Source organism: Peromyscus eremicus, chromosome 5, assembly GCF_949786415.1.
Source record: "Peromyscus eremicus chromosome 5, PerEre_H2_v1, whole genome shotgun sequence".
Taxonomy (NCBI): Eukaryota; Metazoa; Chordata; class Mammalia; order Rodentia; family Cricetidae; genus Peromyscus; species Peromyscus eremicus.
In genome coordinates this window covers 96,679,490-96,694,526 of record NC_081420.1, presented here as the reverse complement: position 1 = coordinate 96,694,526, position 15,037 = coordinate 96,679,490, and the positions used below count along the sequence as shown (strand labels likewise).

Here is a 15,037-nt window from a genome sequence, read left to right as displayed (position 1 = left end):
CACGGTTGTTCTCCACACATACACACACACACACACACACACGCACACACACGCACGCACGCACGCACGCACGCACACACGCACGCACGCGCATGTCCATGCACAAATAAGTAAGTGTAGAGGCTGGAGAGATGGCTCCATGATTAAGAGCACTGGCTGCTCTTCCAGAAGACCCAGGTTCAATTCCAAGCACCCACATGGAGGGTCACAAGTGTCTTTAACTCCAGTCCTAGGGTATCTGATGTCCTCTTCTGGTCTCCATGGGCACCAGGCACATGCATGGTGCACAGACATACATGGCATGTTGGAAGAGGCAAAGTGTTCCCACTCCTCTTGTCCCTCCCTGCCAATGGCTTTGCTCTTAAGTCTGTTTGAGCTCCAGTGTGTCATCAATACAGACTTAAGTGATGTCCCCTAGAGCATACAGACAAGGGCAACTTAGACAGAAGAGGCTTGGAAATTCCCTCTGTCAGCTTGGCATTCCAGAGATAGAGTAAGAGAGCACTCGCTGAGATACCCCCACACTGGCCTGACCTGATCACAGGCAGAAGAAAGGGGTCTTGACCAGAGTACTCCACTCTACCCCATGGTTCTCAGATCCTGGAGAGGAGAAGCCATCACTCAAGCATTCCCTCTAGATCTGCCAGAAACAGGTGAAGACACTATGTTTGGACCTCATGGTAAGTGTCTGGGAGGGAGATGGGTCCCTGCAAAGTCACCTGATCCTCAAAAGTCCTCCAGAGACACAAGACAAAGCAGAGAGGAGCCTTAACCTATCAGCCAACTCCTCAGCCTAGCAGCCTCCTCCTACATTTAATAGAGGCCAGAACTGTCCAATCCCCTGGATGTCTCTCCTCTATGGCAGCTTAGGCCAGACACCAGGGACCTTCCAGAACATTGGATGCACTGGCAGAATATCAGGCCCCTTAGCCCAGTGGTTCCCAACCTCCCTAATGCGGTGGCCCTTTAATACAGTTCCTCATGCTGTGGTGACCCCCAATCATAAAATTGTTTCGTTGCTACTTCATAATTGTAATTTTGCTACTGTTATGAATCGTGATGTAAATACCTGAAATGCAGGGTATCTGATATGAGACCCCTGAAGGGGTCAATGACCCATAGGTTGAGAGCCACTGACTTAGCATTCTGGGGATATAATTCATTATTATTTCAGATCCCCCATAGTTTGGGGATGTTTCACGGTCCCTAATGCCCATAAGAAAGTGCTACCACCAGAAGTGGGCATGGATGCCTACAATTCTAGCGCTTGGGGGAATGGAGGCAGAAGACCAAGAGTTCAAGACTAGATCCTCGGCTACATAGATGAGTTTGAAATTAGCCTGGGCTACATGTAACTCCATCTCAGTAAGAAAAGAAGGAAAAGAAAAGGGGGAAAAAAGACCAAACTTTGCCAGCCCAGTTAAACAAAAAGTATCTAAATCACAGAATCCAGAACAGAGCTGTAGCAAACAGGGGTCCTCAAATCTCCGTGACTCCAGGTGCAACTTTTAAGCCAACACATCACCCCATCTTACAGTTTGACCTCCAACCCCTCATCCTATGGGGGTGCTGCTGGCAGGAGACTGGGAGGTCCAACCACTGATTAGTCAGTAACGGAGCATGCAGGGAGTGGGACATATGCCAGGGGAAGGATACCTGCTCTGCACTGGAGGTCTCTCTCACACACTGCACAGCTCATGAGGCAAAGGCAGTTTACAAGGGCCAGAAAGCAAACAGAACCAACCCAAGGATCCTCTTCCCATCTTCAGAAGGCTGAGAAGCCCAGGCAGGAGATTAAGAGGGACCCTAAATCACCCCAGCTTACTCCAAACGAAATCACTTGCTCCCCATTGGTTTAATGTCATGCACAGTTGTCCCCAGTGAGCTAATGGGAATAGCACCCAGGGATTTCTCTGAGCTAAACAATCTACTCTATCTACTTTAAAGATTCAAATAAAAATTAGAGCCTGTTGTGGTGGCACACACCTTTATTCCCAGTACTCAGGAGGCAGAGGCAGGCAGATCTCTGAGTTTGAGGCCAGCCTGGTCTACAGAGTATGTTCCAGGACAGCCAGGGCTACACAGAGAAACCCTGTCTTGAAGAAAATGAAAGAAAGAAAAAAGTAAGGGATGGAGGGAGGAGGGAGGGAAGGAGAAAGACAGACTGGGGAGATGACTCAGTTAAGAGTACTTGCTGCTCTGGCCAAGGACCAGGGTTCAGTTCCCAGGCCCCACGTGGTGACTCACAATCACCTGTAACTCCAGTTCTAAGAGATCTGAGGCCTCTGTCCTCTGAGGACTCCTGCATGCATGTGGTGCATACTAGCTTGTGCAGAACGACAGACAGACACACACAATCTTAAAAATGAATTCAAGTAAAAATTGTCTAGGATAAATACATTTAAAAATGCAAATTGCTAAACCAACTTAAACCACCGTACTGTTAGTTCTAAAGGGTTACTCACATCAGGTATCTTACCTAAGTCCCTAAAGACTCCAGTCACAAAGTGCAGCAAAACCATCCTAACATGCAGATATCCACCAGCTGATGACATAGAAATTTAGCCTCTGTATTAGCTACTTTTCCTGTTGCTGTGATAAACTATCCAGACAATGGCAGTTTAAGGATGGGAAGGCTTTGTTCTGGCTCACAGTTTGAGGGTACAGTCCATCACGGCAGGAAAGTGAAGGAGCTGAAGTAGCTGGCCACAGTGCACCCACATCAGGATTAGAGACTGATGAATCCCATTGTCAGCCAGCTTCCTTCTTTCTATGTATGCAGCCTTGGATCCAAGCCCAGAGAACAGCATGGCTCTCCTTTGTAAAGGGTGGAACGTCTCATCTCAGGCAGTCTAATCAAGATAATCCACTATAATCCGTAATATCTAGAAGCTAACCTAATCTAAACAATCGGTCACAGGTGTTCTTGGTGGCTTACCTCCAGACTGAGTTCAGCTCCCGTCAAGCTGACAATCAACACTATCACAGTCCCTGTTCGATCACTGACCATCTCCTCCGGCTTTTCCCAGGCCATGGGCAAAGTGTCCTATCTCTAAAGATTGCTATCATCTGACTATATGTGATGTAGCAGGATGCAAACTGAGGTTGAAAAATCAGTGTCCAAACAGGAAGTTTCACGAGTGAGTGAAGGTAAGAGAGAACTCACAACTCCATTGTAAAGAAGGACCTGGCACAGCCAGGCTTGTTAATATTGAAAGAGAGTTCATTGAAAGCAGAGACCCCCTGAAAGAGACTAACCTGTTCATCAGGGGATTAGGAGAGGCCCCCGGTCCTCAGATATACTTGCTAAAGTGACAGAAGGCTAATCCCGCTGGGAAATGCTCAGAATGGAGTTTAGAAATGGATAATGATCCATTGTTTACTACTACATTTCTGAGAAATTGCCTATGTTGACTCCAGTGTCTTTTTCCTTTTTTAAGAGATAGCCAGTTCCCATCCCCTCATCCTACTGTTTGTGAAATACTGGTCTTCGTTTAAGGCATTTTGATCTTTTATCCTTAAACTCAAAATCTCTTCTACTTGAACCAGGAACCAGCTGAGGTTTTGTTTTGTTTTGTTTTGTTTCGATGATGCCCTGTATCACCAAGGGAGTTAAACTTGGCACTCCCAAGGGCTTGCCAGGGTCAAAAGAGAGCATCCAAGAAGCCAGGCTGACCCGGCATTTACCCTGACCTGGGGCATTATTGATCATAAAAGCCACATTTATTTCAATGCAGGGAGTTTCAAAGTCAAGACTATGTCTCAAAAAACAGCAACAAAACAAACCCTGGAGCCGTGTATAGTGATGCACACCTGTGATGTCAGCACTTGGGAGGCAGAAGCAGGAGGTAAGGAGTTCAATGTGAGGCTCAGGTACATGAGACCCTGTCTCAAAAAAACTCCAAAACAAACAGCAACTACTACAACAAAAAACCTCAGAAGTCTTTTCTTCGATGTTCATTAGGAAATGATGACCTAGTTCATAGACTTTCCTGTTTCCTCCCTTCTTGTAGCTTTTTTCTTTCCTTCCTTCCTTCCTCCCTCCCTCCCTCCCTCCCTCCCTCCCTCCCTCCCTCCCTCCCTTCCTCCCTCCCTCCCCCTCCCTCCTCTCTCTCTCTCTCTCTCTCTCTCTCTCTCTCTCTCTCTCTCTCTCCTCTCTTTCTCTCTTTCTTTTTTGAGGCAGGGTTTCATGTAGTTCATGTTTGAAGCTAACCTCAAATTCCCTATGTGTGTGTGGGATCCTCCTTCCTCTACCTCCCCAGTCCTGCAGTGCCAGAATTATAGGCATGTACCACCATGCTGGGCTTATGGAGTGCTAGGCATCAAACCTAGGCCCTTGCGCATGCTGGACAAGTACTCTACAAACTGAGCCAGCCCTATATTTTCATTATTACATATGAATAGGGACCACCAGAGAACAATTAATGGGGTTGTATTATTTGAATTCATAAGCTAAAACCAGATTTCTAAAGAGATCTCCCTCAACTTTGACTCATTTTCCAGTAGGAAAATTGGGTATTATGCAACAGTAAGCAAGACTGAGGAGTCCTACCAAGCAGATAAGGATATTGACAATGGAATCCTACCTCCTCTTCCCATGCAAGAAGAAATTATGACTAATTCACTTAGGTAATGATCAACCAGATATCCAGCTCACTCTACATAACTGCATGTACTTGTAAAAATGGAATCTCTGGCCTCTAGCTCTCCTGTAACAGGGTGTTAAGGCCTCTTGTATACACCATAGTTCAAATATATCAAAGCAAATCCCCTAAAATTGGCTTATCAGATACTATGACTTAAATACCACGTACTGTATTATCAAAATAGGAAATAAAATATTCCTATAATTATGAACTGGGGAAATGCTTCTCAGTATAAAACACCACGTCTGGGCTTCATATTTTTCAGTCAAGAACTTTGCAGGTGTGTTGAGCATTAGACTTGTTTGTTGTCCACATCCCCTTTTTATTATTGACAGAGCAGTTTTCCTGTTGTAGAGAGGAACAGGTAGAGAGAGTAATAGGGTTGTCTGCCCACCTTAGATGGGCAGCAGCTAGAGAAGACTGAGAGCCACTACCTGGGGGCTGGAGAGATGGCTCCAGTTAAGAACACTGGCTGCTCTTCCAGAGGACCCGGGATCAGTTCCTACCACCCACATGGCAGCTCACAACTGTCTATAACTCCAGTCTCAGGAGATCTGACACCCTCTTCTGACCTCTGTAGGCACCAGGCACGCATGTGGTGCACATACATACATTCAGACAAAATACTCATACATATAAGACATAAATAAAACTGAGAGAGGGGAGAAGAAACAGACACTCACATAGAAACAAACACACACACACACACACACAGAGAGAGAGAGAGAGAGAGAGAGAGAGAGAGAGAGAGAGAGAGAGAGAGAGCGAGCCCAGAGACCGCATGCTCTAGAGAAATTTGCATGAGAAGTCATGAGAAAAGATAACTGGCCCTAGAAATACAGGCAACCTATGTCATGCTTATGTATATCATGCAGTTATTGAGAGCCACTGGGGAACCAGTTACACCCCAAGAGCAGGGCAGTATCCCAGTTGTTTCCCCTTGCCTTCAACTTGTGGCGGTCTTCCTGCCTCTGCCTCCAAAGTGCTGGGATTATAGGCACATCCCACTACATCCAGACTCAACTGATTGATCGATCGATTGATTGATTGCTGTTGATGTTTTTCCGTAGAGATAGGGTCAATCTATACAGCCATTGCTGGCCTTGAACTCTCCATCCCCGTGTTAGTCTCCCAAGCACCAGGATTACAGATGTGTACCGCATTGGCTCTATTGCTGTTTCCTATGGTCAGCTTCACTCTTATTCCTTGCAGGAAGTCTGAGGAGAAGTGAACAGCAGTGTCTGGGTGAGGAATATTATGCTCCAGTCACTCTGGTTGAAACAAATGGAGGGCAAAGGCAGAAACAAGTGACTTACAACCCTCCCTCGTTTCTACCAACTCCAACCCACTTAGCTAATAAACGAATGGGAGATATTTTTCACACATTTTAGTTTTTGAATAATTACCTTTTAAATTATGCACAAGGCCCTGTTTCCAAGCATCCCATTCATTGGCTTGTTCAAATTATTTCTTAGTTCCTGTTGGCAAGAACCAGTGTGCCAATGTATCCTCGTGAAACCCAGGTGAGGCAGACAAGGCCAAGGCTCAGAGTTTGTAGTTTCATAGACAAGACAAAAGACAAGGTAGGTAGTGAAGATACCTTGAGAAAAGTATGTTGTAAAGGCTATGAGGTAGTGCTAGGTAAAATGCTACGAGGATTTGAGAGAAGGAAAAAGGATGTTGTAGAGAAAGAGATAAGAGAATCTTTGCAAGACAAAACCTTTGAGACGGTGCCATGGGGGTCCAGTGAGGACGGCCACTATATAACCAAGCTCTCATTTGAAAGTGTCCCAGGCAATGGGAGTCACTGAGGTGACTTCCCAGGAGAGTGCTGCAATAATAAGCATGATGTGACTCTGGCCAGAGCAGGGTCTAACAGGGGAGATCGTCTAGAAAGGAAACTAACGAGGCATCCGAGGACCAGCTTGTCACCTGTCAAGTCTCCTGGTTTTCTTTTTACAATTAGTCACCTATGGATTCTCCAGGTCAGGGCAAGCTGCAGAGATTAGCTGTGCTTAGAGACGAAAAGCACTGAGTATCCCCAGGGGAGATACTGAGTGAATGAAGCCACCCTGAAGAGAGAACATGATGCTTTTTAGGGGAAGGAAGCTCAGAGGCAGAAAAAAAGCATCTGGTAGTGACAGAGGTTAGGACAGGAGCTGCCTCTGGGAGGCGCTGTTGGCCAGGAGGAGACAAGAGCTCATTGCAGGTGTTGAAAGAGTTCTACATCTTCCTCTGGGTCATAGCAATACAAGGGTTTACCTGGGTAAAAAGGCACCTGCAGGAAGCCCTGAGATCCCCTCCCTGATATAAAGCCCTGGAACATCTCCAGCATAGCCCAATTTGAAGGTCTGAGCTGAAACCTTGGAGAGCTGGGAACCTATCTCCACTGCCATTGTGGAGTGGAGAAGAAAAGACACTGAAATCCACTGGATCAAAAACCTGGGTTGTCGTAAGCCTTTTCCTCTTTTCTGGCAGAAGAAAAGCAAGAGAATGCAGCAACAGAGACTGAGGTGGTAACCAGGGATACAAGTGCCACGGTAGGAAAAACGATGCTCTGTCTTCCCAGGGTCCATGTCCCAATACCTGAAGCCTGTGAGTATGTTACTTCACTTGTCAAAAGGGTTTTGCAGATGTAAGATAAAGATCTTGAGTTGGGGAGGTTATCCAGGATTATCTGGGTGTACCCAATATACCCCTAAAAGCATTTATAATTGACAGATTGAGGCAGAAGGGTCAGAGGAGGAGATGTGATGCTGGAAGCTAAGGCTCGAGTAATGAGGCATTGGCTCGGGGTCACTCAAGGCACACAGGCTGCCCCCGGAAGACTGAAAAGGTAAGACAGGTGGCTGCAGAAAAACCTAGAAAGAATGCTGCCCTTCCTACTCATGTCCGACTGCTGACCTCCAGAACGGTAACAGGATACATCAGTGTTGCTTTAAATCTCTGCCTGTGGCATTTTGTTACAGTAGCAATAGAAAATGAACTCAGGCAGAAAACCAAAAGGATCGGGTATCCAAGTGGGGAAAAGGAGTAGCAAAGCGAACAGCAGAGCCCAACCTCAAGACTGCTGCCAGCCCAGGGACACGCAGGTGAGAACGAGCCGCCAGCTTCAGGGAAGGGAAGCTCACAAGACCCTGGCAAAGGCAGCTTCAGTAGCAAGGTAGGTTTTAGGGAGAATAGAGTACCTGTTACTTGTCTAAATAAACAAAAACTACACGTGAAGCGACGATGTGTGTCATATGGGGTAGGAGGGCACACCAACAACAAGGCTCGAAAGGATGACGGGGCCATCCAGGCATCAGTTTCGGGTATTTCCTGGCAATATTTCCAAAGGTGATCACTCTCCTGTATTTCTGGGATTCCCAAGAGTCCTATTTCTGATCTTCTTCCCCAATTCTTGGTCTCGAAGCCAATCTGGAGTGATACCAGGGAACCCTCAGGATCTGGGCATGGAATCAGTGGCCAGGTCTCCAGATGTGCTACTAGCTGGCTGTGATTTCATCCTCCACGTCAGGCTTACTGCTGTTAGAGCAGGCCAGAGCAGTTGGAAAAGGACGGTGACCTTTCATGGGCCAGGCCCTTGTGCAAAGCCCTTGACAATGGATTTCAGCTAGCTGACTTCTCATCTCCACTCCACAATGCAAGTGGACGTAGGTTCCCAGCTCTCCAAGGTTCGGACCTCCAAGTAGGGCTGTGCTGGAGGTGTTCCAAGGCTTCCCAGAAGGGAGGGGACCCCAAGGCTTCCTGCATTTAGATCCTCTTCCCATTTAATTACTCAAGCCCTGAAGCCCTGAGCAAATATTACAAAGCCTAGCCGAACTGCAGGTGGCAAAGCTGTGGGCCTCTTAGCCACTCGAGACACATCCTACCTGGTTAGGATCTGGCCCCCAAGTCCTCCAGACATTACGCTGCCTCAATGCTACAATCTGGAGAGTTGAGGTTTACCTTGCTTGGAGTATTCTCAGGCAGATGGCTCATATCTCACTGGTCCCTGAACAAGAACCATCCAAGTCTGTGATACAATGCGGGGGAGGGGGGGGGGACACAGGTCTCTTTCTGACAGTTACTATCCCCTTGGTGGCAGATTTGTGGTTGACAGAGGACCTGGGTTGGGCTGTGATGAAATCTAGAACTTTTACCAGAAACACACATATGCATACACTTTCCCATACACAATTTTATCTCTTTCACTAGTCCCAGATGACCCACAGTACCAAGTTTAAGAAGTCTTACTTCACTCTTTTCTATAGTGTGGTCCAAGTTGTACCCATGATGGTTTTAGGAGATACAAGAGACAACTTTTCTCATTTTAAGTTTGGGGCTGAGAAAGTAGCTCAGTTGATGGACTATTTGTCTAGCATGCCCAGGGCCCTAGATTGGTCCCTAGCATCACATAAACTGAGCATGGTAGCATATGCCTTTAATTCTGGCACTTGGGTAGTAGAGGCAGGAAGATCAAAAGTTCAAGGTCATCCTCAGCTACATAGTGAATTTGAGGCCAGTCTGGGCTACATCATACCTGTCTCCCCTCCCACAAAAATTTATATTTATTTTAAAGTATATATAAGGCTGAGTGTGGTGGAGCACACCTTTAATCCCAGAACCTGGAATGCAGAGGCAAGTGGATCTCTGTGAATTTGAGGTTGGCCTGGTCTATCCAGTCAGTTCCAGGACAGCCAGGACTATGTAGAAAGATACAGTGTCAAAAACAAAACAAAACAAATACAAAAACAAAGCCAACTGAACAAAAGACCTGTGTTTCTATTGGTCTTATTACTTAGGGTCAGTATATGCTAAAATTAAAAAATGAGTCTATATAGAGATGAATATCAAATATTATAACTCAAGTGGTGTGTCAGTTTGTAAAGAACTATGACAGTGACTCCTGGGTGACCAAAGTCTAGGGAACATAGTATCTATGGGCTCGAAGGAGGTTTAGACACAGAACCCCTTCTCTCTTTAAATTATTTACTTATTTATCTTACTGTGTGTGCGTGCATGTGCAGAGTCCACAGGAGTAGGACAGAGGACAACTGGTAGAAATGAGTTCTCTCCTTTCACTGTATGAATTCGAGGAATCCAACTCAGGTTATCACTCTTGGGAGCAACACCCTTACCCACTGAGCCATCTCACCAGCCCTGCTTCCTCTTTTGAAGTGGTGGTCACAACTCAAAAACTGGGCTTCGTGTCCACAGATGGGAGAGCACAGGAGTCAGTGCTTAGGCTAGGGAGCTTGATCCAACCGGCCTCTGGCAGCCAGGGATAGTGAGAGAGCCAGCTTCCCCGATCAGCCACGGCTCTTTCACTGTTCAAGGTGAGCAGCATCCCCTACCCCACAGGATGTTAGCTCAAACAAGTCTGACTTGTTCTGTGTGTGTGCCTTTGTGTGAGTGTGAATGTGTGTGTGTGTGTGTGTGTGAGTGTGTACACAGGGGGGTGTGGCAAAGTGGGGAAGAGGGGAAATAAGTGGGGTGGGCCCATGGAAGAAGATATAATAGAGTACTCCCACTTAGCGATCAGGCTAGGGAAGGGTCCCTAGGGGAGGGGACAACAGAGTTAGTTCATAGCATTTCCTTTCTGCTCTTCACACAGCAGGAGAGGGCTCTTACCTCCAGAGGTATCTGCACCCCTGACCCAGCAGCAGAGGGAAGTAGAGGAGGTAACGGGGGTTGGTAGAAGGACTTATCTAGTCACTCTTTGAATGGACACACCACCCCTACCCCATTTCTTCGACTACCTTTCTCCCTCAGTTTAAAAAGAACTTTGCCCAGTAAAGCATGCCTGTAATCCCATCACTTGTGAGGCCCAGGCAGAGGGATCGAGTTTGAGGCTGGCTTGACCTAAATAGCAAGATATCTCACAAAATGAAATGAAACAAAACATACAAACAAACAAACAAAAAACATGAGCTAAAATAAGGAGGACCTTGTACTAGTTTCTACATTTGAGCTCTGCCAGCAGAGTGACAGGAAACTGGAATGTAAGGTGACTGCGGCTGCTGGTTAAATCTGGTCTGTGGGTTTGAAGGCGGACTGTTAGATTGTAGTTTTCTCTACATCCACAGGTTGGGGCCTGGAAATCTGGATATTTGCAACATGACCACACTGGGGCTCTGAGGGTCACAGGTAAGAGCAGGAAGCAAAGGTGAACTGGGTTTTGCCTCTGAGTTCTCCCTAGGGGTCAGGCAGGGAAAGACAAAGCAAAACCAAACCCTAAAGCTGGGTGGTTGGCAAAGTAGGTAGGTGGGGCCATCCGGGCCAGCTGGTGGGGGTGACATTCAGAACGGTACTGAGTAGAGAGGCCACACCCTCCGGCTCCTGTCTGTAGAACACAGTTACAACACAGGGCAGGCCAGTGAGCTGTCACAGGCCTGGCGGTCTCCAGTGTTCTGATCCCAACCTCTTGCCAATTTCTGTACTCAATTTTTCTTGTATTTTCAGCTAAGCTTTGTGTTCCTTCAGCAAGACCTGATACTAAACACCAGCTTCCTATATATCATCCTGGGCTCCCATTGAGGAATGCCAAGTCTGGACACTTTATGAAATCTCCCAAATCCTTCTATGATGAAATCTCTTTTCCCTTCCATTTATGGTGGTTGAGGGATACAGCTGCCTTTTCGCTGGTCTCCTTACATCAGCTGGGGTTTCCTGCATTGCTTCTCGTCATTGGAGCCAGGATACTCTTCCAAAGATGCAAATCTTTTCATGCCACTCCTTTCCATGGCTCCACAAGTCAAGCCCTGGACCACAGCCTTTGAGGCTCATGTAATCAAGCCCCAGTGACTTTTGGCTCCCACCTCTTCCCTTTGCCTGATAACCTTTTGTCACCTTGGTCCCATTGCTGTCTCTTGACTGTGTCACACTCTTTTTATTTTCCATTCATGTTGTCCCTCTGTCTGTAATATCCTTCCCACCACTTTGTCTGGCTAAGCTCCATCTTTCAATTAGCTATCTCAAGGTAGCTCTTACTGAACATGTTCTCTAGAATCTTCACCCAGACTCAACATGTAAATATTATAAATATTAATGAGATGTATTTAAATAACCATCATGTGAGTAGCACGGACCCTCCTTTCCCGAATAGCACGTTCACTCCATGAAAATGGGAACCACGTTTGTTTTGTTCAATGTCTGTTGTTACCTAGCACAGTGTTGTCAACCCATTTAAAAACCGAGTGACTGAATAAAAGATAAAGATTAGATAAGACAGCAAACGGCGTCTCCTGGAACAGTGAATGGCGTGTCCTTTCATCCAAAGACCTAAGCGTACTTGGAAGCAAGAGTAAGCAACAAGAAACAACCGTTGCTTCACATCTGATCACGATGGCCTCACTTGTCACCAGCCCCATGCCAGGCTTGGGAATAAGGCATCAGCTTAGCCCCAACCTGAGTCTACAAGACTTCTGTAGATAGGGACTGTGTTCCCAGCCCCTGGATCCTTGGGATGGAGACAACTTTGATTCTGGAGTAAGAAACGTTTGATTTTTGTACTTCCTAGTGGTTTGACCTCAGACATTTATAGAACCTCACGGAACCTCTGTTTTCACATCCTAAAACGAGGTGGGTTGAAGGCAAAAATCTAAGCAGCCTGCACCACACAGCAGTACACAGCCTGGGTTAGAAGTATCGAACTCTTTTCCTTAGCAAACTGCCTTATGAACTTTATTCCACTCTTTCATACCCACAACACTGTTTAGGATAGAAATAAACTCAGGGGCTGGAGGATATAATCTATAGGACGCTGTCCAGGTCCTTCACACCCACCCACCAGAGCCTTGGGAGCTAGCTGAGCAGAACTTTAGATCTGTGCCTAGAGAGCGGTGGGCTGGGGAACCGAGGACAGGTGAGCCTACGAACCTATTACTGAAACTAGAAAGGAGAGCAGAAAGGCCGATAAAGAAGAAAGAATAGAAGAGAGAAAGGGGGGGGGGGGGGGGCGTGGCTGCGGCCAGAAACAGAAATCCAAGTTGTCAGGGGCCAGGGAGGGGCTGCAGAAGGGACTTGTTGGAAGGAGAACACGCAGCCAGGTCAGAGGCTAGCGCTGGAAAAAGGAAGGGCAGGTTCCTGGAGATAGGAAAGGGGCCAGAGACCTGTTACTTGGGAAGAAACTGGGGAAGCGGAGAGAGGGGAGGGCGGCAGCTGTCACCTTGCGTTCTCCTAGAGGGCAGGTGATCTAGGCTCTCCGGAATGGTGGTCTGGGGGAGGGGTGGGAAGCAGGGAGCGGGGTGTGCCCCGGGCCCGGCCCGGCTGGTACCTGAGGGTCCCCTCGCAGTTCGCCCACGTAGTACTGCTCCAGCCAGCGGCGGGCGTTGTCCGAGTGTCTGTGAGGTGGCCCATCCAGGTCGGCACTGATGTCCTGGCCAGCCCGCGCCCGCAGCAGCTGCTCGCCCCCCGGATGGTGCCGCACGAAGTCGGTGAGGTCGTAGAGGCTGGCCCCGCGGCGGACCCAGCAGGCGCCGGCCGCCAGGCGCCGCTGGACCTCGGCGGGGGAGAAGGAGGCGGCGGGGGGCGGAGCGGGGGCCATGGCGGGAGAGCGGAGCTCGGAGCTCGGAGCCCGGCAGTCTGCTCCGCGGCCGCCCGGCGCGCCTCTAACATCTCGGGAGCCGGGGCCGCCGCAACGGGCCGGCCGCCACCGCACCTGCTCATTTGCATGCCGCGCTCTCATTGGCCGCTCTGGGGGACGCCGCTGGCCCTCGGAGCCGCCTCCCCATTGGCCCGCCGGGACCCGAGCCCCGTGCGCTGGGCGCTGAGCGCGGGCGCAGGTGGCCCTGGGCAGGTAGAGGGCGTGCCCGTCAGGTGTGTCCGTCCGGCTGCGGGTGGATGCCAGCGGCTTGCAGGGGGACGGTCAGGACGACATCCTCCGTGACCTCCTAACTTCTCCTGCCGCTTCAAGGGAGAGACCTAACTGCATTGAATTCTGCAGTTTCAAGAGGTGTCAAAGACAAAAGGCAACAGGGCAAGAGGTTTTAGTCTAGTGCCGGGAGGCGGGGGTCGGGGGGAGAGGGGGCGACGACGAAAAATTTAAAGTCGCCCCAAACTCAGCCACAGTATATAATAATGTAATATTTCAAAGAATTATATCGTTGTACCATGTGAATGAGCATCTACATGCTGAATATGTATTGTTGAAGTGTTATAAGTTTATATTATACACATTTTACTACAATTTAAAATAAAATTTTAAAAATACACTTTACTGGGTGGTCTGGGTGAGTAAATAGGTGGCTGTAAAAAGGATTTATTTTATGTGTAACTGTGTGCACTTTCATGCCTCATGTGCATGCAGTGCCTGTGGAGGCCAGAAGAGGATGTCGATCCTCTGGAACTGGAGTTACAGGCTGTTGTGAGCAGCCATGTGTGCACTGACAACGGAACCCTGGTCCTCTGCAGCCAGTGTTCTTCACCACTGAGCCAGCTATCAGGTCTTATTGGACTAAAAGTCATAATTAGTAGAACAGGATTGGGAAGGTGCATAGCTAGATTGTGCTTTTATTTACCTGTTTTCTCTTTTGTTCATTATGGACATTTTGCATTAGTTCTGAATTGTCAAAGACTATTATTTATCTTGAGAATTACTATTTATTAACTTATGACTTTATTATGTATCTACCCATCTATCAGCATGTCTCTGTCATGTCTCAATCTTGTAATAAAGATGTTGCTGATTCAATGCCCTCCCCAGCCTCCTTATTTTCCTCTTGTTTGAGAAGGGCAGAGACTTTGAAGACTTCCTGAGGTAGAGGTGGATTGCTGGCTTGCCTGGTAATTGATGGGTCTGTGCCTACTTCATCCGTTTTTGTGAGTTTATTCTGACTGATAGTTTTATTCTTGATTTCTGGATAAGACACCATCTGGTGAATGGAAAATAAAACTTGTAATATTTCAAGAAGAAAAAACATTTATCTGTGGCTAGACGATAGTGGTTAAGACCCTTCCCTGCTCTTCCAGGACCAGAGTCCTGTTCCCAGCACCAATGTCAGGCCGCTCAACTACCTATAGCTAACTCCAGCTCCAATGGATTCTATACCCTTTCTGGCCTCCATGGGAACACATACATTTTGGTTGTTGTTGCTGTTTGTTTGTTTTGAGACAGGATCTCACTGCATAGCTTTAGCTGGTATGGAGCTTGCTTTGTAGACCAGGCTAGCCTCTGCCTCCTGTGTACTAAGATCAAAGGTGTGCACCATCACATCCAGCAATACATAATTTAAAAAAAAAATCCTTAAAACATTTATCTTGAGATTTGAAGTTACCTTGAATTTTTTGGTAGGCTCTTAAATTTTGATACCTTACTCCATCTTACATCACAACCCCTGGGAGAGAATCCTGGAGGAAGAACAGGGAATCATGCCTCCTTTATAGAAGGAAAACTAGGGGCCTTGGAGGCA

At 47.5% G+C, this 15,037-nt stretch overlaps 1 protein-coding gene across 1 annotated transcript in view; it reads right to left on the bottom strand.

The window, feature by feature from the left end:
• The window catches only part of Fa2h (fatty acid 2-hydroxylase), a 56,673-nt gene extending 43,406 nt beyond the window's left edge, over positions 1–13,267 (bottom strand). Inside the window, exon 1 of the mRNA XM_059263984.1 lies at positions 12,904–13,267. Coding sequence (XP_059119967.1) covers positions 12,904–13,173 — 270 coding nt within the window. The 5' untranslated portion in view covers positions 13,174–13,267. The remainder of the gene's footprint in view (positions 1–12,903) is intronic.
• Positions 13,268–15,037: the final 1,770 nt, after the last annotated feature.